The 27,657-nt window shown below is 42.8% G+C and overlaps 1 protein-coding gene and 1 pseudogene across 8 annotated transcripts in view; one reads left to right on the top strand and one right to left on the bottom strand.

Annotated features, from left to right (window-relative positions):
* The window catches only part of kcnc2 (potassium voltage-gated channel, Shaw-related subfamily, member 2), a 131,893-nt gene extending 126,055 nt beyond the window's left edge, over positions 1-5,838 (bottom strand). For all 8 annotated transcript variants that reach the window (XR_014908202.1, XR_014908201.1, XR_014908199.1 and 5 more), the window contains exon 1: positions 4,694-5,838. Coding sequence is in view for 4 of the 8 variants with exons in the window: in XM_085386950.1 (XP_085243076.1) it covers positions 4,694-5,248 (555 nt within the window). In the remaining 4 variants the exon portion in view is untranslated. The remainder of the gene's footprint in view (positions 1-4,693) is intronic.
* A 10,272-nt stretch (positions 5,839-16,110) lies between these two features.
* LOC146649031 (uncharacterized) lies at positions 16,111-16,985 on the top strand (annotated as a pseudogene).
* Positions 16,986-27,657: the final 10,672 nt, after the last annotated feature.

Raw genomic sequence — 27,657 nt, forward strand, 5'->3', positions numbered from 1 at the left:
CAAAAAAAGGAAAGGAGGTGCAGAAAAAATTAGGGCCAAAAAGAAACGAGCCCTTCAGGCAGACGCTGCCAAATGTGTAAAAATAACTGAATTGTTTGGCGGTAGCTATGGCAGAGCTTCCACAGATTTAGCAACATCAGCAAGTGGTGGAGGCCAGCAGGTGGATAAGGGAAAGGGGAGGCAAGAGGAGGAGAGACCGAGGCGGCCGCCGGTCATAGTGGCAGAGGAACTGAACTTCAGGTAAGAAGTTATGACCTGCAGTCTCTCTGTGTCAGATATAAACCAAGTTTAGTTGTAGTTTGTTTTCGTTGTGCTGACTTTTTACAGTCGCTTAGAATAACTGGTACTGCTACTAGCTAGCATGACGGAGTTTAAATACTGCTGGGCGGGTGCTATGAAGTTACTGATAGTACATTTTATTTTATGCTTAAGGTTAGTTTCTCAAACTCCTCAAAATCTTAACAAATTGTGCCAATCCTTACATGTTGCACCAGCTGATTTATCATCAAAAGTGGAGAAGTCCGTGACAGGAGACAGAAGAGCAGCAGAGAGAGATGGAGATGGAGAGATGACTGTATGTCATCCGTGAGGGATGCATTTGACATGTGTTTCACATATTATAGCCCAACAAGTTACTTATAGCAATTTAAATACGAGCAATCAGTTTTTGGCAAATACCGGAAATCAGTTTTTGGCACAACACCGGCTATTGCAGTTAATAATACAACAGCTTCTTGCCATTTTTTGTGTTTCTTTTTATCGCTGTGTAACTGAGTTCAATTGAAAGCCTGCATGTGCTAGTACCTCTTGCCACAAGTTCCCAGAATCCTTTGCGATTTTACCCCTGAATGACGTCACATTTTTGGTGGGCCGGTCTCTAGTCAAAATGCCCGGGCCGATTTTTTGTCCCAGTCCAGCCCTGGTTTCAGGTGAGCTCATTGTGAAACCTGGCCCCACCTTATCATGCAAATTCCTGAGATCAGATGGCCCAGGATGTGAGTGGGCGTCTGGACTTCAAGAAGCCAGATGCTTCTCTATTGTACTGGTGGCAGGAAAATACGGTTGGTTAGTGTTGCTACAGGAAGACAGACGTATGCGTGTTGTAAACACGAGCATTCATCTCCATCTACTCCGTCCTGCTACTAAAGCGACGCGGAGACTAACTCAATATTTACCTCTTACACGTCTGCTCCTTCCTCTGTCAGCAGGGTAATCGCCAAGAAACACTTCCAAGAAATTAGCAGCCACGTCTGGAGGAACAAAAGGCTGGAAAGATTGAATTTTGTCCCCATCAGTTAGAGTTTCCATTTACAGATTAATGATGTGAAATAAATCCAAGCTCAAATTTGTGTGGGAACGTCAGCCTTTTCACACACAGGAAAAATTCCCTGCCGTCATCCTCGCTCAAAGTCTGTTGATGGACTGAAAGAGGAGGACAAGCGATCTGGGGCGAGGTCACCTGCCCACCCACACACTCTCATCCTGCCCAGCACCTCCACTTTGGTAAAATTATAGAGTCAGACTCTGAAATGACGAGTGAAAGGACATTTACATTTCCTGCTGATCTTTGAGGACTCCTCTGACCTGAGAACATGGGCTCGTAGCAATTCCACGAGTGAACAAATTTACACTGATATTCTGGCTTTTCTGCAATTTTTCACAGTTTTCAGAACTGGAACAATTCTTATCTCACCACAGAATTATGATAGAATTAGCGTATCAGTACAACATAATTAAGAAATGTATGTTTGCCTTATCACCTGCTGTTACGGCAAACTTTGTCTGATGAGTTGTTGTGCGAGGCAACAACTCTGCTTTCTTTATTTAAACATCAGCCTCATGGTGGTCCTGCAGACGCTGAAGAGGAGGAATGATATAATGGTGAAAACGGACTCTGCTGTTCTCTTTTTAGATGGATGAGCTGCTGCGTGAAGAAGGCAGAGCCTGATTCAGTTTACTGACGAAAGGAAAAGCAAACGCTCAAACATACTGAGGGGAAATTTATCAATGAGCAGGATGTGTGGTGAATATATAACAGCAGCTCTTATTGTTCTGTACAGACGCGGTACGATAAATGCTCGAAGCACAGAAATCTACTTTGTGCTTACATGTTTTCACCAAAAAAGATAAAAGCATATTTTCCCTCAGCTGTAGGTTATATCTAGCCTAATATCAGCCTGTGGGCGGAGCATTTGTGCCTGACTTACGGACGCCTTCAGAGCCTCCGAGGATTATGGGTGAAAAAGCTAAAGAGCTGTACTGGATGCAACAATCGTGCCGTGGTGAGGATATTCAGTTTCCAAGTGGCACTGCAGGAGCCTTCACCACCTTTCTATTGGCCGATCTTCTCTGAGATGATTTTGTCCCCGGTTTAAAGACCAGTGGTTGTTGACATTTTGGATATTATATATGCTGTAAAAACTTACAAATGTGGGAAAACCAACTTCAGAAAGAAATAAAAACAATATCAGCTAACAGATATTCAAGTCCATCCAACCTCTCCAGGGTGGCGGGTGCTGGAGCCTATCCCGGCTAGCTCAGGGCGCGAGGCGACAGGTGGCCAGCCTGTCACAAGGCTGAGACACAACCACTCACAGCTGTGGGGATTCAAACCCAGGACGTTCTTGTTGCTGTGCTTACTGCGCTGCCTGTATTTTTTCAAAATGTATTTATTTTAAATAATGCTAAGAGAAATATTAATCTTGTACTAACATCAAGATCACAGTGTGTTGAAACAAATAGTTTTATTAAATCCACAGATGGATGATCAAGTAGTGCCGCTGGTGTCGCAGAGAGAAACAAGCTGGCATCAGAGCTTTGACACAGCAGCTGCAGCAACGATGGACACCAAGACAAAATGCTCTTTTTGAAAGGCTGATGAAGGAGGTGTGAGGAGTGGCGCTGGCATTGCAAAATATCACAATACTGTCAAGCAGAACTCTGATTCACGTCCACAGTGGGAGCCTCGTTTTAGCACTGCGTTTTTTTTATTTATGTTTCTTTTTCATTCACTGTGGTTACAACAAACAGCTCCATTACAACAAAGTGGACCTAATTTATCATGCCTTTTTCTATACATAATATATGCATGTAACAGTAACAATATACTGTTACTGTAAAAGCTTCGTTTCAGACAGTTTTCTTCTCTATCTGTGGCTCTCTGATGTCAAACACATCCGATATGATTGATGTAGTCTTCTCATGATAGTACTATCTGCCTTACATTTATGAGACAGCGAATCAGAAGACAGTTAGTTAAAAATGTCAGACAGTGCATGAGCAGAGAGACTGCACAGAGTCCCAGCACGACATAAACAAGGTTTCATTTGAACTGTAAATTATGCCAGGTCACTCAGGTACGAGTGGAGGAAGAATAATGTGATACTGGCACGTTCCTTTAACCACGCACAGTGAAACATGATGCCGTTCATTTCTATGTGACAGATTTGAGCCCTGGTTTGTATATCATAAATGTGGCCTCAGCTATGAGCACTTCAGGAGCTCTTCCAGCCCCCCTGACCTCTAACCACACCCTGAACAGTGATGTCAGGTCAGATGTTCGTTGCCCTGACACTTAGATCAAACCTCGCCAGAGCGCTTTGTTCCTGCGTCGCTGTCTTTGTGTTTAATTACCCTTCAAATCACCTACATCACTCAAACCTGTGCAGCAGCAGCATGCTGTCTGAGACATCCTGAAGACTGTGAGGCATCATTTCCATTTACACAACATGACATCACAACTTGCTCATATTCCCTCTTACAGCACATCAATCAGCCAATGAGGGAACAATTTGCCCCAGAATATACCAGCAGCCTGAGGCGAGCTTACCACAGCTCCTGCTCTGAAAGCAGACAGGCAGCTGTTCCAGATGTGGACTTCTGCAGAGAGACTGAATGAACTATTCCCAAACTTTTGCTGATTGATTTATAACACCTGAGGGCAGCGTGTGCTTGTCTGGGTTGGTTCTAACATCTTGGTGTTGCACATTCAGTAAACAACAAGCCTCGTGAGCCGGGTGGTTAAATCCTTTGATTTCACATTGTGCTCGAGTCTAAAATAACTAAAAGATGAGCAGAAAGGAAAGATGAAGATGCCACATGTGGCCTATAAGTTGACATCACTATTATTCCCAGCACGAGGCACTGCTCTAATTTTAGAAAAGATGAAAGTCCCACACATTTCTTTGGAGCAGTGCTGAGATGCAGTTTATTAGAAAAGGCTGGCTGTGATCTAAATAGTGTCAGTGATGGAGTGATATTTCCCAAGCTGGGGCCGATAAACAGGAAGCACTGAGAGACAGATACAGGATACAACACTGCTGCTATGAATATCCACCCTGACGGTGTTGGCACCTTGTTTGATCATGACTGGAAAAATCTGCTTATTTTAAAAGTGGCATAATTAAATCTGGAAATCAGCAGGACTCGCTATAAAGCAATGGGTTCTTCCTATTCACAGTAAAGCTTTGGTTGCAAAGAAAACACTTCAGGAGCGCCACGCTCACATTTTGGGGAGGTGGACAAGTTTCGAGACAACTTGCCAACTTGTGAATTTGACTCATGCAGTGAAACTGTGGAGCTACCCTTAACAGCGTGAGCTGCTGTTTGTTTCTGTGAATGAAAGGCAAAGAGTTAGCAGAGTGGAGCTCATTGTGTGTTTTGGAGAGCCTCAGACGCAGCGGTGCGCTCTTACCCTCGCCGCCCTGGATGAGTAGGGGTCCTCGAACAGATTCCAGATTACCGGCTGCCACTTCCTCCACAGGCTGACATTCCCGTCGGCAGCCACGTCCTCGATGCCGAGTCTCTTCCCTATCTCGTCGTCCTCGTCTCCGTTGTCCACGTTGAGCTCGAACACGTCCAGAGCCTCCTCCGCGTCCCGGTGCTGTCGGTATGTCATCCAACAGCAGGGCTCCACGTCCGTCTCATCGATGCCCCAAAAGGAGAGCTCCTCCTCGAACAGCGGTCCGCACACATCCGCCGGGCAGTGAAGCTTGCCGGTGCGGTAGTAGTTGAGCACGTAGGCGAAGACGCCCGGGTGACGGTCGAAGAAGTACTCGTTGGTCCGCGCGTTGTACTCGATGAAGCCGGGGACTTGTTGCAGCTGATCCAGCACGGAGTCGATGTCCGAATCGGAGGCGAGCAGGGCCAGTCGCGTCCCCGGCAGCGTCTTTAAGGTGGTTTTGTAGGTCTCGTGCCTCGTCCCCCCGACGTTGAGGATTATCCTCTCGTTGTCGTCAAACTTGCCCATCGCTCTGTATCAGACATGACTTGATGAAAGCGGGGGAAGTTGGCGAGTGCAGTCTGAAGGTTTAACAGCGAGCCTGACGCGCACACACCCACAGCCCTGTTCACAAAAGCTCCGGGATTTTGGCCGCCGTGCGCAGCATCTCCGATTTCACTCACCCGTCGCTGTCGTATCTTTTGGGGGGGGCGAGGAGGACATCCATCTTTTGTTGACGGATATTTCACAGAGACATAAGGAGTCTGTTTGTATCCCGCTATCTGTTCAGTCGGCCGGTCGGTCAGTGCTGGGAATGATGAATGATCTCAGCCGGTGGCTCCAAACAGACTGAGCTCCTCATGCCGTTGCGCGTCTCCGGCGTCCAAGACGCACAGCCGCTCGTCATCGTCGGGCTCGTTACTTAAAATGTGTAACGTGTCGACACCTTACATATTATCACATGATTAAAGTCACCCATTGTGGCACCGCCTCACTCTTTGCTTCAGAAAATCAGGACGTTGATCTGCGCCCGTCTTCCGTGCCGTCACGGTTTGGACTCGATCAAAGAATCTGAAGAGGAAATTTCCACCCAGGAAAGAAAAAGAGCCTCCAGGAGGCTCCAGTTTCAGCACAGATCGCACAGCTCGCTGTGAGTGATGGTTTAAATACTCCCATCTACGAGGACTTCATGTGTGTTCATGCAGAGGCAACACCACAGAGACACCTGTTGTAAAGGTTTGCCCATAAATGTGTGCAGATGAATGAAATACTGACCTTAAAGAAGACATCTGTCCTCCTGACAGCACATCACACGCACAGTAGCGAAAACACGTGACAATAAAGTAAGTATTAGTTTAGTCATGACGCTCAACTAAACAGGAGAATAACAGGGACCGACACACAGACAGTAATCATGTAACCAGGGCACCGATTAAAGCTTTAGTGCGTAAAGGGCAGGCTGGGACGGAGGAGCTGATCTGTCCTCTGCCACCACAAAACCAAAACTGTGTTAACAGTGGCAGAAGAAGCAACAACAGCTGTCTCTGCATTGTACAGGTGGTGCATTACAAAATCTAGCTGGACAGAGACAATTATGGCTCAGATACTGAATAAAACCTGCATAGAAAGTGTTTGTTTACAGCAGCACTTAGTATGTTTGTAAATGAAAAGCCAAAGTAAAGACTTCACATTTATATCACACAAAGGAGCATTTTTATGTTTTTTTTACAAAGGACAAGAAAATCTTTGCACAATCCCGACGAAGAAACAAAGTGACCAGCGAGAAAACTGAAGGCAGTAACTTCCTTTCACAATCAGCTTAATAGGTGTCATAAAAATTGGGTTCTGTTTTTTTAATATACATTTTAAAGTGCAAATCATACTTGACAACATTCAGTGACATACAGTTATAATATAAAATTCATATTCTATAATCGTCTGGGATAACTGTGGTTGCAGATGAGCCAGTATCGTGCAACTCTGCATGTAGTTTTCTTTACTCTGATATAAAACTCTGTGTAGCATTTTCCTTTACTACTGTTATGTTTTTGATGTATTCTTTATTTATTGATGAAAGCAAACGAGGCCCTGCAGAGCTGTCTCAGACTCACCAGTCTGAGCATCCTTCCATGTCAAAACCAACACACAGAACTGGTTACCACTGCAGCTGTGTATCTGTGTGACCGATGCATCCGTTCCCATCTTCAACCTTTGAAAAAAGGAACCTCAAAGGCCTGAGACCTAACCACAGCAGCCCACTTTACTCAGGCTGCCATCGAGTCTCAGATGCGTGGAGTGGTAACATCAGTAGTACAACTTGTAACAAAAGTACCATAAAGTACTTCATGGTGTGAACAGAAGTCATAGCAGCAGTTCAAATATAAGCTGTATATGTACTTTAGTGTCAAGGTAAAGTGTTGCTTATTCACAAATTATTTGTGATGTTTTTGCATCAGGTGGCAAACGTCAGTGACAAAACCAAGAACTTTCCTTTTCCTCAGTGAAACTCATTTAACAGCATTTGCGTGGTTTTCAGCCAGCAGGTTTTACAGCTGAGACGCTGCCAACCAGAAGGCCCGTCGCCGTCTCCCCAGAGTGCACGAGCAGGAAACAGTGACATCTCTCAGCAATCCAAGCACAGCTCAATCAACAAGTAGACACAGCAGCTGATCTGTCTGTAATTACATGCATCATTATTCCCTGACGTACGGCTGTTCAGTGAAACTCTGAGTAACCGAGTTACTCTCCCTCTTCATCACATCTATAAAATCTGGGATCAGAATGAAACACAGAGTATTTTAGTGGGGCTGATGTTGGTCTCTCATTTGGTCTTGGTTAGCTTCTAACTGCACTGGCAGATAGAGAGGGAGGAAGTGGAGCGAACAGAGCTCCAACAGCGCTCTTTACGAACCCCTGTGAATGATCCCCACAGCAGCAAAACATTCAGCACACTGTAGCACATCAGTCAGACACAAACACCACAGGACAATCAGACACGTTTCACCCTTCATTTCTTTATATTGTTCTGGGAAAATTGAAATAGGCCCCACTCATCGTATAATTACTACTAATTACTTACTACTTCTACTTCTACATAGTACAGGATATTCCATAGTATACTATCAAATGTTTGCAAACCTCATTTCAGGATTATGTTACCTTCAAAATCAACTTAAATAGCTAATACCTAAGAATAATGAATTATGACAGATTTTAATGTAATGCACCAGTTTTAAGGTGGACTTGAATTTTCAATCCTAATCAAAGGGTTAATCATGTTGAACAACTTGTGAGGAGAGAATCACACTGCTTCTAGTCAAGGTGTTTGGAGGAGCGAAGTAGTAACTGTGTTTACTATAAAGTGTTTTAATTCATGCAAACGATCATTTCTCAGCTCAAGGGGCTTTGCAAGATTTTCTCCCTTCTTTAGGCCTGACACTTATTTTTGTCCTCTACATTCCTCAACTTTCTTTAGGACACATTGCAGCAGTTTGGGAAACACTTTGCTACTTCTGTTTTTTGCCTGTCAGATTATGTAGTCTTTGATATTTTGCATAGATTTAAAAAAGGGAGCAAATTATATTTTTGCAACAGGCTGCTAAAAACTAAGGTGCCCAATTTAAAATAGGTACCTTTTATGTTGTAAACACAACTCTGGTTCATCTCTTGAGTTAGCTGTCTTTTTATATTTCAGTTATTCGGAGGTCAGTAGTTCAACTACCAAAAACCAAACAAAGAATAATCCTCTGAAATGTTCAGGCACAAGGACTCAAAATGGGTGAAAAAGCAGCCAATGTCCAAAGGAAAACTTTGAAAGATTTGAGAACTACGGCTCAAGAAGACTGGCAAACAAAAAGAAATGCGGGGCACAGTACCGTACACCATATAGTGAATGTGGTTTTAGGACAGTGGGCGTCGGCTTTGCCTGGAATTCTTGTTGATCACCACCAGAGGTCGGATCAGGTCACGAACTCTTTCTGTCATAACGTTTCTCATTTTCCACAATGTGCCTTATCCCATTTCAATTAAACACAGGCGACTGAGTTCTGAATGTGGGGAGTTGAGACCCTTTAATGTTTTGCTAATGAGGCCGATCATCATATAATTTGAAGCGTCGGGCACAGCAGTGGGATTCAGACAGTGCTTGCTGATGAACAGCCATCCCTGATGATGCAGGAAGCAAGCAGCATACAAAGCTGGAGTCTCCATCCCCTCCTTGCCAGTAATATCTTTACTAAAAATAGAGCAGCCAGATTGCTGATCTTTATCAGGAACTGGACAGTTAAAAAAACACAGGGTCCCTGGAAGGCCAGCGTCCTTCAGCTGCAGAATCCGACCTGCTCGGGGCTCGCCCCCCAGCCTCGGGGTATGGTTACAGTTTCTGTTTTCTAGCAAAGAAAATTAAAGAATTTGTTTTAATGTCTCATTTTTTCACCTGCTTTGAAAATAATCCCAGAGAGACATTTTTAAGGCAACAGCAGCAGGAAGTCTCGTCTCTGAAAACACAACACTGGAATATAAAAAGGACAGTAGCAAAAAAATGTAAAGCTGAACAGTTCATAGAATACAAAATAGCACAATGTGAGTTTCAAAGAAACGACGAGGGTCGCTGTGTCGTTGAACTGGCGCCACAAAGGCAGCGGTCCAGTCAGACAGAGAGCTTTCTGCCCTTTCACTCTGAACTTTCAGTGCTGTCTGCTGCGATCATATCTGATGAAGCGCAGCACCTCTGCCTCCATCCCAAAGCTCCGACAGCACCATCCTGCTGCCTTTGAACACATCCTGGGACCAAAAGAAAACGTCTCTGTCTGAAGCCTAAAATAGAAACACTGCCATTTCAAGTGGCGCTTCAAATGATGACAACAAAATGAAGCTTGCAAGCTTGTGTTATTTCTGATGTGACACGGTGACCTGCACCGCAGGAGTGCAAAATGATCTCAGCCAAAACACCGCATGCCGTTGTCATATATCTGCTTTAACTGGTACTCGTCTTTGAGCTTTTTTAAGGCTGAGAGACTCAGGAGAGACAGAAAGGAGGAAAAAGAAGCTGACAGTTAGTTTCTAGCATGAACACATTTCCTATAATCACCTTCAGTGCACTCTTTATGCAGATCCTCACTGCTTGCTGAACATCCGTACTGTGAGTCAGGCTCAGGTTGATGAAGTGTGTAAGTCTCTAATGTTTCTGTGACAAAAGGCAGAAATTTTCATTTGAAGCAGCGTGTCTCACAAACAACGTTATCTTTATCTTCAAAACAGCTTTTATCCTGGAGGCCAAAGAACAAATATACTAAATTCATTTTTTTATTTATACGTATTAATTTATGGTAATGGTAGCCAGCTTACAATTAACAGCAACTTGGGAGTCTGTATGGGAAACAGTCAGAGGTCAGTCATGCTGGAGTATTTCCTCTGTATTGTAGGAAACAGAGATGTGATCACAGGATGTAAATATGGTGAACCTAACGCTATCAGTAAGCGTGCGCGCTGCATGAAAACATAAACATCTGTCTTTACTACCAAGCAGTCACACATTCAATTATTCCCAGGTGCATTTAACTAGCAGTTAAAGGAACAGCATTAAATTATGTGGAAAAAATGAGGATGGGAGAAAAAAGCCAGAGACGCACAGCCATCAGCTCAGGCGGTACAGAAGCACCAAAAACGAACACAGCAAGAGCGACGAGGACACAAAAACTTGAATGTTTTGGAGGCTAAATGGTAAATGGATGATTCATCTTTATATTTTCTAAACTCCCAAAGGGCTCACAGTGCATTTTATGATGTTTTATGACAACATGCTGGCGTCAGCTTGTTATGGTGTCACTGGGATGTAAGACACCGTATTGAAAAGATAAGACGTGGTTGTTCAGCTCTCTCCATGCCCTTTTATACCACATACTCGATCGTGGCTCAAGAGTTGGGAGTTCGCCTTGTAATCGGAAGGTTGCCGGTTCGAGCCCCGGCTTGGACAGTCTCGGTCGTTGTGTCCTTGGGCAAGACACTTCACCCGTTGCCTACTGGTGGTGGTCAGAGGGCCCGGTGGCGCCAGTGTCTGGCAGCCTCGCCTCTGTCAGTGCGCCCCAGGGTGGCTGTGGCTACAATGTAGCTGCCATCACCAGTGTGTGAATGTGAGAGTGAATGGGTGGATGACAGGTTGTGTAAAGCGCTTTGGGGTCCTTAGGGACTAGAAAAGCGCTATATAAATACAGGCCATTTACCATTTACCATACTCAATACGGTTTAGTCAGTGTCCAGATGAAATACTTAGCCAACCTAGGTACTCATGTCCCCCAAGACCCAGAATATTGCTGTGAAGTTTGAAGATGATCCATAAAAGCGTGTGTGGTCTTAAATAATCAGGCCCCATCTTATCTTAATGACCTTGTAGTACCATATCACCCTATTAGAGCACTTCACTCTCACACTGCAGGCCTACTTGTTGTTCCTGGTGTATTTTAAACCCCCAACTGGTTGCAGCAGATGGCCCCGCCCCTCTCTGAGCCTGGTTCTGCTGGAGGTTTCTTCCTGTTAAAAGGACATCAGAGCTGAAATCGATTTCTTGAAATCTGTGGACACTAGACCGCTAACAAACGGATAAACCAAGAACAAAAATGACTGAAAGCAGAACCAACAGCCTCTAAGACAGCTGGAATAATAATAATAATATAATAAGCTGGAATAGTGGAACGCTGTAACATTATCGAAGGTGGAATTCGTTCCAGGTCAGATGTCGACACGTACAGTCAATTTTTCAAAGTTTGCAGTTTGGTGCAGTGTTGGGAAATAATGAAGCAAGACTACATCCACATGTACACAGGTAGTTTTTATAACAGGTGGTGATATGACCCTAATCGCTGGCCACTCAGAAGCCTCCGGACAATAACACAGTCTGATGTCAAAAAGGGGAAACAGGCGCACGGCTGGTTCCTTTGTCTGCATGTAAATGTAGAGACAGAGTTTCTGAAAAGCTTCAAAATTCTGTTTTCAGTGACCTAAAACACACTTAGCATGTGAACAAAAGGCTAGATAAAAAATCTGAATAGCTTCAGGTTACTTTGTGTTACATTTCATTATTCATTATGTAAAAGTAACAGGTTTTTAGTTGTTGTGTTTGATGTGATAACGGAACAATCAGAATTCACATGAGGCTGGAATATTGACTCGTCAGTTAGCTAAATTTTAATGCATTGCATATTAACTCAGTACTTTTTTTTCTTTCATGTTTTTGCTAACATGTAATATATAAGCTTGCATTACATCAGAACCACTAGCTGATCTCTGCACAGGGACCTAAACAGCCAGCTAAGCAAGAATTATTCATTACACTCCTTCACACAGCACAAAAGCAAAAATCCACTGTGTTAAAAACACACTTAACAAAAGTTCAACAAATGATGTCGATTATATCTTCAAATGAAGATAAGAAGACCTGACTGAAACATTTCAGTTCCACATACATCCACTTTATAAATGCTCTAACTGCTTTGAGAATGCTTTCAGTGTGATTAGAAGTCCAGCCCTGAAGGAAGCTGTGAGGGAATTAGTTCTGTGTACAGGTCGTGCTGTACTTTCAGCTTCTGTCTCACAACTGTGGAATGCAGTCATTAAAACACACACACACACACACACACACACACACACACACACACACACACACACACACACACACACACACACACACACACACACACACACACTATCCTGCTAACCACGGGCTCTTGGATGGAATTAGGCAGAAATCCCAGTGGAAGAAAACTGAGCTGATTAAATGTTGCTTTCCTAATTGAGAGAGCCAGGCTAATTTGCAATGAATCCCAGACCTTTTTTTCTGTGTTTCATGGGAGGAAGCTATTAATAAACTTTGTTATGTTTAATTATAAGTTTGGATTAGAAGAGCAGGTTCGTATCACCAGGATGCTTCTGAGAAGGGTCCTAAAGAGGTCTGTTGTACTGGAACATTTATTGTTCCCCATGTAACTGTTTTCTGTTTGACTATCCATAAATAAATAGATCCTTTTTTAATGCATTAAATAAATAGAAACCTATGCACACCCAGTAAACAGTGCTGAGCCCTTTTGCTTTTGCTGCAATTATGTTCCTGTGGCGCCATCTGCAGGTAGTGCTTTGACATTTCGTCTGGAATGAACTCATTGATACTTGCTGACTGTGCGTCTGCATCTTTTACTATAATGGCTGAAACAATAACGTTTCATATTTCACTATGTAAGGTCTTTTCACCTGTTATTCCTCAAACCTGTGTGTCTGTGGTTGCAGCCATGTCCTCTCACTTCTGATCCACTTACCGTGTGTTCATAATCCTCTGTCACAGAGAGCTTAAACGATCCAGTGACTAAAATGGCAATGGGGTGGTTCTGATGTAACTCCACTCTTACCCACAAACACATTTAGTCTGATACAGTTTCCCTTATTTGGGAAGACGGGAGACGTACAGGAGTCTGTTCTTCCACGATGGTTCCTCCTCTTTCTTGGGTTTCTGCCCCCTGAGGTACCAGAGCAGAGTCACAAATTCTTTGGCACTCTTTGGTAATATTGTAGAAAATGTTAAACTTAATCATCATCTTGGCCTCCTCTGACAACCTGTTTGCTGTTGTCTGTTGCTGAAAGGCAGTGGGGAGAGGGGAGACTTGGGCAGTGCATTTATAGCAGCATATAATGTGTTTCTGGATACACTGCTGCTTTTTCAGCATTCAAATATTGATGGCTCCGTGTCAGAGCTGGCTATGAATTTAAGACGGATCAGGCCTTAACAAAAAAGTTATCAATAGTTCTTTTCAGGCTGCTCACTGGGGCTCACTGATCATCACTGATTTCTACAATCTATTCGATTCCGGTTCACAAGGTCCCGGTTCGATTCAATTCAACTTAGCCTCAGACAGTCAGAAATATTATAATTCTGAACATTTATCAGTACTGATACATGTGAGACTTCATCAGCATTGTGAACATCACAGCAGAGACCTTTGTGTGAAAGTAACTGAGAATAAAACACAGAAAAACATGAAGGAGATTTTCCTGGTCTGGCTCTTTGTGGCAGATAACCATAAAAATATTCTGCAGTTTTGCATCATTTTAAAATGTTTAAATTTCTTCAGTATTGAACAGCAGAAATGAGGCTTTCTTGTCCGAGGTCATTTAAATGAAAAAAAGCAGACAGCGCTGTGAACAACAGTAGACTGATGGGTAATAAGCGAATGAATAATGCTGAAAAGAGAAATTTGAGATGGGAAACTGTTCTTGAAGTACACACAGAGCTGTGCAGGAAGTGTGATTTTTATCGTGGTGGAAGCAAAATAGTAAAAGTCAGAGGGAATTCATGACGGTATTTATCAAATGTGAAGCGTAGTTTGCTGCTTCTTTTGCTGCTGGTTCAGTGAATTTTGGTCGGAGAGAGACAAAACCTGCAGCTTCAGAATCGAGCGCAAAAAAGATGTAAACACAAAGCGCAGACCCAACGCATCAGAATCAGTGAGCTGTCGGCTTTCAGCCCCGATGGCGCGTCCGTGTACGGGTGGTCGGGTGAGACAGCTGAGAAAGACAAAGCTAATTCTGATGCGTCAGGTCCGCTTTGTGTTCACGTCTCTGTGCAGAATCCGTGTACCTGCTCTCAATATGAACATCTGCATGGAGCCATTCGGTACATGAAGAGAGGTAGGAAGTCCTCTTCCTTTTTTTGGGTGGAACAGCTAGGCCCCTCCAGTTCTCAACTGCATCCCCATCAGCCGGAAGAATGTTTGTGGCAGCATCAGATCCCACAAACGGGTGAGCATCCATTTTTATTTTGTCTTCTGCATTGTGAGTCGACATGGATCCAGAATTGGCATCTGTGACTTTCAGTGATCCCACTGTTGGCTCATCTTTGACCTTTTCTTTTGCAGAACAAATCCGCATATTTCCCTCGATGAAGGAAAGATGACGAGCAATGAAGCGATCGACTCGAAGAGGCAAGTTATCATGTTTGAAAAGGCCGTGTTTTGTTTTTGAACTCAGCTTCAACAGTGGCTGAAAGGTGCATCTGTGCAGTCTGCAGTTCTGTTGAAGAAAGATGTTGAATCTATTTAATTATTCTTGAAAAATAATTTATTTCTGTGCATTTTTTTCCCACATTGCATCAAATTAAAGTTGATTACGTTGATTAAGCATCATGTGTCAGTGCGCTACAACGTAGCTGCCATCACCAGTGTGTGAATGGGTGGATGACTGGATATGTAAAGCGCTTTGGGGTCCTGAGGGACTAGTAAAGCGCTATATAAATACAGGCCATTTACCATTTATCATGGGGTGGGGGTGGTTCCCTATTTTTTTTCCTGAGAGTTTGCAACCCTATTGGTTAGGTTGCTTAATATTTCTGCTAAGTACTCTTTAAAATACTAGAAATATTTTGGGTGCAGTGTATTTTTTGCATACAGGTATAACAGAATAGCTTTAGTATTGTTGTTGTTGTTGTTTTTTTAACTTGAGTATTAACTTGTACAAAAAGCAGCAAGATATTAAAAAACAGTTTTATTGATTACAGTTTTTGCTCGTTGCTTGAACACTATAAACCCATGCCTAGACTAAAGTAACACAAGTTGAAGCTTTTGTTACCATACCTCAAACACATGTACCCATACCTTAAACAAAAGCGCTGCTTTGCACCCCAGTTCCAATTATGCAACACACCTACTCCTTTATGCAACACACATGGTCCTGCATGCTACACTCTATTTCATACATAAGACACTTCGCTCACAAAATGAAATTTCAGGGTGCCATTCGGAAAACACATGTATCCAAAATACAAAACACATCGGGTAATTGCAACCACTCAAATACACACCTGAAGGCACTTACTTGCAAAACCGAACACCAATTAGCCAACTACAAAAAGCCCTCAGCGTAGCCATTTCAAGAACTTTGCAAGCATGGATGGAGGGAGAGCAAGAGGAAGAGGAAGAGGTAGAGGAGGAAGAGGAGGAGGAGGAGGTTGAAGAGGCCATGCACGGACCCATATTTCTGATGATATAAGAGCAACTTTGGTGGACCATGTCATCAACCATGGCCTGACTATGAGGGAAGCTGGGCAGAGAGTCCACCCACATCTAAGCTGCTTCACAGTGGCATCTGTAATACGAACATTCCGACTAGAAAACAGGTCTGTCTTCACCTCCATACCTTCTGCTCTACTCAGATGGTTTTATAGCACTGTTCTACAGTATATCACATTACCATATCAAGTGTACGGGGTGCTAATGCTCCTTTTGCAGCCAAAGTGGCTGATTCCTTATATTGAAGTACAGTGTTGTACAGTGGATGACACAGTACATACAGTAAAGTACTGTAAGAAAAATAAGCAAACCGATGACAATATGTGGTTGTATTTCTCTAGAATGACTCGAAGACCTTCTGGGGGAGGACGGCAACACCTGTTCACACAACAGCAGGAACTCGCCGTTGTGGACCTAGTGAGGGCAGACAATGCCATCCGTCTCCACCAGCTACGAAAGCAAATACTTGCAGACAGGCGAGTGTTCAGCAACATAGACCATGTGAGCATCACCACCATCAGACGCATCTTGGGTAAACACAGCATCACCATGAAGCAGCTCTACAGAGTCCCATTCGAGAGGACCAGTGACAGGGTCAAAGGACTTCGAGCTGAATATGTACGGGTACGTGTAACTGTCCCTTACATTTACAATAGAGTATTGGTGAAGTCCAGTAGCAGCTGAATATGTACCATATCAGTACCACATGGATCCATTCTGAGAGCTACACAGGTACCTGTGTGATGGGGTGAGGGTGCTGTATGTGTAGCACTGTAGTACAGTGATATGTTCCCCTTTTTTTCAGAGAATCTTGGCCATGGATGGAGCTGCACAGCCTCATGAATACATTTTCATTGATGAAGCTGGATTCGACCTGAGCAAAACAAGATGAAGGGGTCGTAATGTAATTGGCCAAAGGGCAATTGTGCACGTCCCAGGGCAGCGCGGGGGAAACATCACATTATGTGCCGCCATATGCCTTCGAGGGCTTCTGCACCATCATGCAATACTAGGTCCATACAATAGCCAACACATACTCACATTTCTAGATGCTCTCCATGATATAGTTGTACAGAACAGAGCAGATCAGCCCAGGTTTGTGGTGATATGGGATAATGTCAGTTTCCATTGGGCTGCTCTGGTCCAGGCCTGGTTCTCCAACCACAATCAATTTGAAGTGGTATACTTGCCCCCTTACTCACCATTTTTGAACCCTATAGAGGAATTTTTTTCGGCTTGGAGATGGCGAGTATATGACCGCCAACCACATGCCCGCATGCCTCTTCTGCAGGCAATGGAACAGGCCTGCGGCGACATTCAGATGACAGCAATCCATGGATGGTTTCGACATGCAAGAGGATATTTTCCCCGGTGCCTAGCGGGAGAGGACATTGCTTGCGATGTTGATGAGGTCCTGTGGCCAGACCCCAACAGATGGCGGGATCCATGAGCCCACTTATGCACAATTGTCATGGTTTTTTGTGTTTACAGTATAGTGTTTTTTCTATTGCAGTATTATTGTGTTGTTGTTGTTTTTTGCTTTATCTGAATTCATGGTACTGCAATGTACAATATTGAGTAGGTCTATTTGCGTTTTTGGTTGTTTGAAAATGTGTCTCCTGTAAATGTGCCTTCTGAATAAACAATGGAAATCAAGGACTGCAGTGTTTTATGTAAAGAAGACTAGTGTGTTCCCCCTGATCTGTCAGTGTTTGCATATGATGCAAGTATGTGTCATTTTGTCAACAGAGTTACATTTTGACAAAGGAATGTTAGGTTTTGACAGCAGAGTTTAGGTTTTGGGAGTAGAGTTTCAATTTGGCACAGATGTGAATGGTATACAGTGGGGCAAAAAAGTATTTAGTCAGCCACCGATTGTGCAAGTTCCCCCACTTAAAATGATGACAGAGGTCAGTAATTTGCACCAGAGGTACACTTCAACTGTGAGAGACAGAATGTGAAAAATAAATCCATGAATCCACATGGTAGGATTTGTAAAGAATTTATTCGTAAATTAGGGTGGAAAATAAGTATTTGGTCACCTCAAACAAGGAAAATCTCTGGCTCTCACAGACCTGTAACGTCTTCTGTAAGACGCTTTTCTGTCCCCCACTCGTTACCTGTATGAATGGCACCTGTTTGAACTCATCATCTGTATAAAAGACACCTGTCCACAGCCTCAAACAGTCAGACTCCAAACTCCGCCATGGCCAAGACCAAAGAGCTTTCGAAGGACACCAGGAAAAGTATTGTAGACCTGCACCAGACTGGGAAGAGTGAATCTACAATAGGCAAGCAGCTTGGTGTGAAAAAATCAACTGTGGGAGCAATCATCAGAAAATGGAAGACATACAAGACCACTGATAATCTCCCTCGATCTGGGGCTCCACGCAAGATCTCATCCCGTGGGGTCAAAATGATCATGAGAACGGTGAGCAAAGATCCCAGAACCACACGGGGGGACCTGGTGAATGACCTGCAGAGAGCTGGGACCAAAGTAACAAAGGTCACCATCAGTAACACACTACAACGGCAGGGAATCAAATCCCGCAGTGCCAGACGTGTTCCGCTGCTGAAGCCAGTGCATGTCCAGGCCCGTCTGAAGTTTGCCAGAGAGCACATGGATGATACAGCAGAGGATTGGGAGAATGTCATGTGGTCAGATGAAACCAAAGTAGAACTTTTTGGTATAAACTCAACTCGTCGTGTTTGGAGGAAGAAGAATACTGAGTTGCATCCCAAGAACACCATACCTACTGTGAAGCATGGGGGTGGAAACATCATGCTATGGGGCTGTTTTTCTGCCAAGGGGACAGGACGACTGATCCGTGTTAAGGACAGAATGAATGGGGCCATGTATCGTGAGATTTTGAGCCAAAACCTCCTTCCATCAGTGAGAACTTTGAAGATGAAACGAGGCTGGGTCTTCCAACATGACAATGATCCAAAACACACCGCCCGGGCAACAAAGGAGTGGCTCCGTAAGAAGCATTTGAAAGTCCTGGAGTGGCCTAGCCAGTCTCCAGACCTCAACCCCATAGAAAATCTGTGGCGGGAGTTGAAAGTCCGTGTTGCTCGGCGACAGCCCCAAAACATCACTGCTCTCGAGAAGATCTGCATGGAGGAATGGGCCAAAATACCAGCTACTGTGTGTGCAAACCTGGTAAAGACCTATAGTAAACGTTTGACCTCTGTTATTGCCAACAAAGGTTATGTTACAAAGTATTGAGTTGTATTTTTGTTATTGACCAAATACTTATTTTCCACCCTGATTTACCAATAAATTCTTTACAAATCCTACCATGTGGATTCATGGATTTTTTTTTCACATTCTGTCTCTCACAGTTGAAGTGTACCTCTGGTGCAAATTACTGACCTCTATCATCATTTTAAGTGGGGGAACTTGCACAATTGGTGGCTCACTAAATACTTTTTTGCCCCACTGTATACAGCCAGGAGCAACCCCTCCCCCAAGTTCTCCACCAATCTACACTTTCATATTTTGTGGAATTTTTGTTTTTAAGATGGAGCTATTGAATTTGTGAGTTTATTAAATTGAGTCTGAGTATTTAACCCATGTACTGTACAGCACTTTAGTCCAGTGTGCTACATGTTTTAAAGTGCTTTAGGCTACGTTCACTCTGCAGGTCTTGATGCTCAATTCAGATTTTTTGATCAAATCCGATTTTTTTGTCTGCGTGTTCACACTACAAATAAAATGCGACAGCAAACGCGCTCTAGTGTGAACGCTCAAAGCGGCCGCATGCGCAAAAGAAGACGTCACACACAACGCGCTCTGTTTAGACCCAGAGCAAACAGTATTGTTTGATAGATGGCCCTTAATATAAAGACTTTACGTTTCCCAATTTTTGCTTTAAGTTATTTTGTTATTTACATAATAATGTAACTAACCTAATAATGATCCTTATTGCTGTTTTAGAGGAGCGGTGCTTCAAAGGATAGTTGCAGATTTCTGTCAGAATCTGCAGATTATACAGTACAAAAAAAATGTTCACGTTTCTCCAACATTGTCTTCCCAACAGTTTCACTGATATCTACACGGGAAGCGTTCGCGATGTCTTCTCTGGCGCTGATAATTGGTGTCTGTCTTGTGTCGGTGACGTAAAAGACGGATTTAATGCGACCTGACCGTTCAAACAGCAGTCGCTTTCTAAAACATCGGATATGTATCGGATTCAGCACCACATACGAAAGTGACCCAGATCGGATTTGAAAATATCGGATTTGTGCCGTTCACGCTGTCATACCATGATCGGATATGGGTCGCATAGGGTCAGAAAAGTCGGATTTGATGCGCTTTCGCCTGCAGTGTGAACGTAGCCTTAGAAACTTTTTTCTTGGGCATTTTTGAAAATGTTTAACATTGAAAAAAAATCCTTTTGATCCAGTTAGCTATATCATGTATTAACTCAGTAACTAAAACCTCAGTATTTTAAATGTAAGCTTACCTTGTTCAGAAATCAGATGAACGCTGTTCTAAGAATCCTTCAGACACAGTAATGCCAAATAATATTTTTTCTGCCAGAAAATGTGTATTTGATGCAAAAGACTGCTAGCTTGTTCGTTTCTCAAAAAGTGTTCATGGGAGTGTAAAAAGTTTTTTTAATCCACTCTGAAAAAAATAAATACTCAAGCATTTGCATCGTGGTTTTATGAACAAAAAGTGAGTAAAGAAATTGAAGTTAAAAAAAAATACACTCATTACAAATTTAGCTGATTAAATACAACAAGAGGGTTTTTTTAACAGAACTTTATTGAACAAGTGAACACAGAAAGTGAAAGGTCATATGAAAAAGACATTTTTCAGCAGTAAACCATAACAGGATATCTCAAATCATAGCAGCATAAACGCTAATTTTACCTGCACAAATCAGCACAAACGTAGCACTAAAAAAGTAGACCATTTTGGTTTGTTTTGGAGCAGTCTGGGGGGATGGTGACCTTTGAATGACCTATAAAATAAAGTTTAATATCTCGGAAACCGTAGCAGCACAAATGCTAATTTTACCTGCACAAATCTGCACAAACGTAGCACTAACTGCTCCGGCTATTTGCCTTTACGTTTCAAGTGGGTGGGGGGTCAGCTTCACTCTGCTGGAGGGAGAGAGAGCCAGGGACAACAACGTCACATTAGAAAGGTATAGTAATCATCCACAACTATTTTCAGTTGCAGATGATAAAGGATTCAGAAAGTTTATTCATGCAGGCCCATCTGACAAAATATGCATCTTCTTTTTGTTTTCATATTTTAATTTATATTTAATTGTGTTGTGGTTTGCAGTGTTTTGTGTTGTTTAAGTTGAACTGTGACTAGTTGGTTTTTGTATTATATGATTTATTTATTACATTTTATGTGGAGTGAATAAATACAAGTATATTTACGGTAGCCCCTAGAGACAAAGCATGTACAAACCCAGAAGCACGTACAAACTCCAAAACACGTAAAAACTCCGAAACACGTAAAAACTCCGAAACACGTACAAAACACAACAGAAGTGCTCCAGGATGCTAGGGCGCAGTGTTGAGCTTTTGTTACCTAGTGGCTACACAAGCCAGCAAGTACCAACGATCGGATTTAGTGTGTGGTAGTAACAGGTAAATGAAAATGTTTTTGAATTATTTGAATATATATGAGTGCTTGTGTATAAATACACAAACACATATGCTTTCAATTGTGTAATTTAAGTGTCTAGGTAGCTCTGTTTTGGAAGTTCAGTTAACGCTAGAAATGTGTTTTGGAATTGGAGTTTGTACGTGCTTTGTCTGTAGGGGCCACCGCATATATTATATATAAACATATATAAATAAAAAGGCCCTGGGGACTTTTTGTGGCTTTCTTTTTCCGGTTACAAGCCATTTGCACTGTGTTGAATGGAATATAGCCAAATTTTACAAAAAAAAGTTTGGTATAATTTTATTTCAAAATTTAAGTCTGACTTCCTTAAATTAGCTTCAGTGGCTAAGCTAATAATGCACATCCTCTTAAGGCCCTAGTGGCCCATTTGTGCCCCATTGAAACCCATTATAAACGCTATTTTTCACTGCCCAATCATTACCATCAAGTTAAATGTCATCTTTTCACTTTCACTGTGACTTTGAAGCAGGGGTCTTAGAATTGTAATTCTTTTTTATTTGTCCACCAGGTGGCGCCCTTGTTTCACATTTGACACCTGCTGGAAATACAACATTTACAGCTGGAAAATCCCACATTTACCACAGTGTCTTTATGCTCAAATGATGAGTTTGGGTCACTATCAATGTGGGTGTGTCTTAAAATAAAATAAAGGAGTGTGTGTCTAACCTCAGAATCAAAGAGTGTGTGTCTAATTTCAAACGTTTTTTCTCCTTTTGAAGTCCACACTGCAATGCAAACAAATCAAATATAAAACTAATACCAAAGCCAAATTAGACTTGTTTTGTCTGCAAGCTCAGGTTGTTTATGCAGCTGCACTAAAGCCGTGGTTATAAGAATGAGCAGTAGCGCGGGAGTAGTCTTTTTCACAATGGCAAGACGGTACAACACGGAGGAAGCGTTGCAAATGATCCTGGACCCCGAGTGCGAGGATAGCGCCTCATCATCCACCGAGGATTCGGGGGATGACGCGGAGATTTCTTCGGAGGAGGAAACGGAGGAGCTGGAGTCCGGTTCCGACTCATATGGATCAGAGTCTGAAAATGAGAGCGGAGAGATGGAGGAAGAATCAGCAGGGTGGATTTCCAAAAATGGAACAAAGTGTTCTCCGACAAACGCTGAGACGCTCCGCTACGTTCCAGCGGCCACGGGACACACCGGACCTACTTTTCATGCCACCGCCGGGATCAGTGACCCACAATCCAGTTTTTCTCTTTTTGTCACCGATGACATTATCCTGCATATCGTCTCAATGACCAATATCCAGGGGAGACGTACTATCGCTGACTGGAAAGATGTGGACAGCGATGAACTGCGTGCGTATGTGGGGCTACTAATTCTGGCTGGTGTTTACCGTTCCCGAAACGAATCAACACTCAGTCTCTGGAGTGAGAAATCCGGCCGGGTGGGTTTCGGGCTACCATGTCCGAGAAAAGGCTTCGCTACATCAGCAGCGCTCTCCGATTCGATGACAAACTTCCGAGACCAAGACACCGTGATGACAAACTGGGTCCATTTCGCAAAATCTGGGATATGTGGACCCATCGCCTCCAGATGATGTTCTGCCCAAACAGGGAAATTTGTGTGGATGAACAACTTATTCCTTTCAAAGGGAGGTGCGCCTTCATGCAGTATGTGCCCAAAAAGCCAGCAAAGTATGGTCTGAAGGTATGGGCGGTCTGCGACGTAGAGACGTCTTATGCCTGGAGACTGCAGCTCTACACGGGCAAAGCAGTCGGTGGGAGCGAGATCAACCAGGGGATGCGAGTGGTTCTGGAGCTGACAGAGGGGCTCCAGGGACACAGCGTCACGTGTGACAATTTTTTTACTTCCTTCCCTCTGTCAGAGGAGCTGCTCAGGCGAAAAAATACCCTGGTTGGCACCATTAGGAAGAACAAGCCCGAGCTTCCGCCACAACTGCTGCAGACAAGGGGGAGAGGAGTGTTTTCCGTCTTTGCTTTCACTACAACGCACACGGCCGTGTCATACGTCCCCCGCTGCGGCAGAAATGTCCTCCTGTTGAGCTCCAAACACCGCACTCCAGGAGTCTGCGACGACCCGAAGAGAAAGCCCCACATAATAAAGGATTATAACAAATCTAAGGGAGGTGTGGACAAACTCGATCAGGTAGGTGTCATTACGCATCAGTTGCGCACGAATTTATTCATTCTTGCTCATATATTCTTGTGTAAAATATACGTAGGTTTAATGTTTTTTTTTTGTGTGTGTGTGTGTGTGTTTTGTTTTTTTATTAGGCTGTTGCCACCTACACCTGTAGAAGGTGAACGAGGCGGTGGCCGTTAGCCCTTTTCCACCACCTGATCGACATTTCGCTCTATAATGGTTACGTCCTGTGGACCGCGGTTGACCCAGCCTGGCAGCAAAGCAAAGCTTACAGAAGGAGGCTCTACATCGAGGAGGTTGGAGAAACCTTAGTTCAACCGCATATTGCCAAGAGAGAGCGACTTCCCCGCTCTTCCCATTTGTGAAAAATGCGCAGGGTGCTGCTGCTGCTGCTGCTGCAGGTCCCTCTCCAGGCCCCTCTGCAGCCATCAAATCTAAGGTGAGGAAGCGATGTGACCTTTGCGCAGGAAAAAGGAGGGTCGTTACCACCTGCTGCAAATGTGGGAAGGCCACATGCAAGGACCACAGCCTGACCATCTGCAGCAACTGCTCCACCTGAGCAGGACTGCCCCCCCCAGCCCCCATCTCTCACTCTTTATCTCTTTCTCATATCTCTCATACCTTTCCCCATTCCAAACAGTATATGTTCATTGTTCTAAAGTTCTAAAAATAAATGTTTTGTGGTTCAAAGTGATCTTGTATTTTTATTTTCATATTTTTTTATTTTATTTTAGAATACAACAAGGTAATAGTATTTAGTGGTAATAAGCAATAAGTAAATAATAAGTGTTAATAAGCAGTTAACATAATCAAAAAGTGAAAACATGATCACCATTATATTACATTTACTGTGCTCCTAGAAAAAATAGTAATTGATCAGAATGAATGTTGGTGCCAATCTTTGGTCCATCTAAAGGCCTAATTATAATAACAAACGAATATTACTTCAAATGTTTTTTATGGAAAATATTTAGTTTCTTTGTTTTTTGGGGCTAAAAAAACAGTGCGCTCATGTAATAAAACTGCGATTTAGAGGGTTAAAACAACGAAAATATAATTAAAAATTTATATGAATATTTCAGGGAGAAGTAGTTTTAAAAGACTGACCAATTTAAAGTGGAAAAAAATATGAATATATAATATTTTTATTGCACTTTTTGGGGCGTGGCCGTTTTGGTCCCTTAGAGCCTTTAAAGGGTGCATTTTTTTAGGGCCTAACAACCGAAAGAGCCGGAAATTCTATCACTAGTAAACTGCCATTAAACAAAACAGAAGAAGAAGAAAACCCCTGCACATGCACGGTACGGATCGGGTAGACCCGATTTGTACGGTCCGACTTTGCACATGCGCAGTAAGGATCGGGAGTCCTGATCCGTAACTATCTTTTTATTTTTCGTTTTTGTCTACATTATATTGAAATGTTTCATTATTGGAAACATTTTAAGACATATTTATTATTCTTAAAATCTTAACAGATACTCTGACCTGTAACTATTGTAAAATGCTTCGAGTGGAAGCAGTGGCCTTTTGGCAGAGGTGGGACCAAGTCATTGTTTTGCAAGTCTCAAGTAAGTCTCAAGTCTTTATCCTCAAGTCTCAAGTCAAGTCTCAAGTAATGTCAGGCAAGTCAGAGTCGAGTCTCAAGTCACTGGTGTAAAAGTCCAAGTCAAGTCACAAGTCTGAAACTTTGAATTTCAAGTCCTTTCGAGTCTTTAAAAAAAACAAACGAAAAAATAATGTTGCAGTTATGCTAAATGTAAATATTAGACCATGTAATTTTAAAATCTGTGTTTTTCTCAACACATGACAAAATAGTGAACTTAGAAAATATACACAAATTGTGAAATTGCACCTCTTTAAAATGCAGCTCAATTAAACCTAGCTCCAAGAATAATTTTCACCGACAGTTCTGAGATAAGCTGCATGTTATTCTTGGATGCGGTTGTAGGACCGGCTTTAAAATCACATGACAAAAATATCATACACATTAAAAAAAACTGCATCACCAACGTAGCCTGGACAACATTTGCTAGTTAGATGAAGTCAGCTATCTCATCTTAGCATATTTATATGCATATTTATAATTATACGGTTCTTGGAGTGAGTGCACACACTCATGAAGTTTAGTAACTTCAGGTCACTGCAACAAGCCCAGGTACAGTTTACCGACGGATGGGTGCAGGACCTTGAAATGCACCGTGTAGAAAGTAAAGACCATCGTACGTATCATAAGTTTACCAGTCTCACAAATCGTCGTCATAAATACACATTCGTTAACCGTTTATTAATAGGACCTTTGAGCTCAGCGGTAATTAATTAGCAGTGGAAATAATTTCTGGTTCGCATCACAGAAATGTAGCAGTGACAATAATACTGTATGCTGTAATCGTACTGGGCAATTAGTGATACAAAACAACTGTTTTATCCTGTGAATAAAAGTATGTGTTTTTGTCAATGTACCATAATAACAGAAGCGAAACGCAATATTGTGTCAGGACAATTCACTATTTATGCACAATAAATAAAGGAGCATAGCGCGACAATTTCTGTTCAGCGCCAGACTTGCTTGTAACCTATATCACCAATTATGTTATGAAAATGACGTATTAACTACTACAGCAGACTGACCTTCGTGTAAATGCTTGGAGCAGACTAACCTGTGAGCTGGAGTGTTCTGGGACGTTATATTTGCTCTTTGAATGGCTGCAATCCAGTCGCCTCTTTGTTACTTCGGAAACATGGCTCGAACAATTTCTCTTCAACGACATAATCCGATAACAACCGATCTCTTTACTCGTCGGCTTCCCGTGGCTGTCATGTGACCGGCTATTGCAGTTAATAATACAACGGCTTCTTGACATTTTTGTGTTTCTTTTTATCGCTGTGTGACTGATTTCAATTGAAAGCCTGCGTGCGCTAGTACCGCTTGCCACGAGTTCCCAGAATCCTTTGCGGTTCTACCCGTGAATGACGTCACATTTTCAATCTCTATATAATATGCATGTTAAATTTTATATTTGGGGTAAAATATCAAGTCTTTTCAAGTAAACCGGTTCAAGTCCAATTCAAGTCCCAAGTCATTGGTGTAAAAGTCCAAGTCAAGTCACAAGTCTTAGAACATTTTTTCAAGTCAAGTCTAAAGTCTTAGAACATTTTTTCAAGTCAAGTCTAAAGTCATAAAATTAATGACTCGAGTCTGACTCGAGTCCAAGTCATGTGACTCGAGTCCACACCTCTGCCTTTTGGACATGCGGGGTACGGATCGGGTTTCTGATAGGTTTGTAGCTTGAACCTATCCGCTGGAACGTTGAAGACAATATAATTACACGGCAAGCAAGACACGAAGTAGGCAAAGTTCTTCATGTTTCTCGTGCACGGGAGAGAACCGGACAAACGCCGTTCCTTCGCTTGACCACAGTTGCTCTCGTCCGTTCTCCCGTAACACTGCTCTTTTATTGAGGTTACATGAATATGCATAAGTTCATTAACATATGACGTCTACATACACACAAAGAGTACCTTGCCTTTGTGTGTGTGTGTGTGATTTGTGTGAGGTCAAGATGTGACCCTGTGAAGACTCCCCAAAGCTGGTGCCAGGAGTCTAGCGGGTCCATCTGAACAAAAGGCTCTTATACTCAAAGAGATATACGTGTGTTTGCTATACCATATAACAAGAGAAGATAGGACCTCTCTTATACTCCCAGAGTGCTCTCTAATGCACACAAAGTTTGCAGACTATCAAGGATCAAACCTCTACCAATCTACAACTAATTATAAAACTCTAAGCATATATAAGTAGATATTTCTAAGCATAAATGACAATCAACAATACAAAAACTAACAGTTTCCGTTACGGATCGGGTAGCGCCGCATTTGGAGTACACTTCGGATTGGGACAGCCGTCGTCGCGTCGCTGTGACGTAATAGGTCTTTCAATGCGTACTCCGAAGCGTGCGGTCGCTGGATTGGGACACAGCCTCTGTCTCGAGCCTTGCTGTTCTCATATTGTTCCCTGCCACTGAGAGTACACCTTGGATGGTTCTGTAGAGAACAGCTGGTTTATTCTCCTGCCTTCTCTCTCTCTGGCGTATCTCTTCAAGCAGCTGGCCAAG

The sequence above is a fragment of the Rhamphochromis longiceps genome, linkage group LG17 (assembly GCF_057381845.1).
Source record: "Rhamphochromis longiceps isolate RC_006_pf linkage group LG17, R_longiceps_female_GT1.1, whole genome shotgun sequence".
In the NCBI taxonomy this organism is placed as follows: Eukaryota; Metazoa; Chordata; class Actinopteri; order Cichliformes; family Cichlidae; genus Rhamphochromis; species Rhamphochromis longiceps.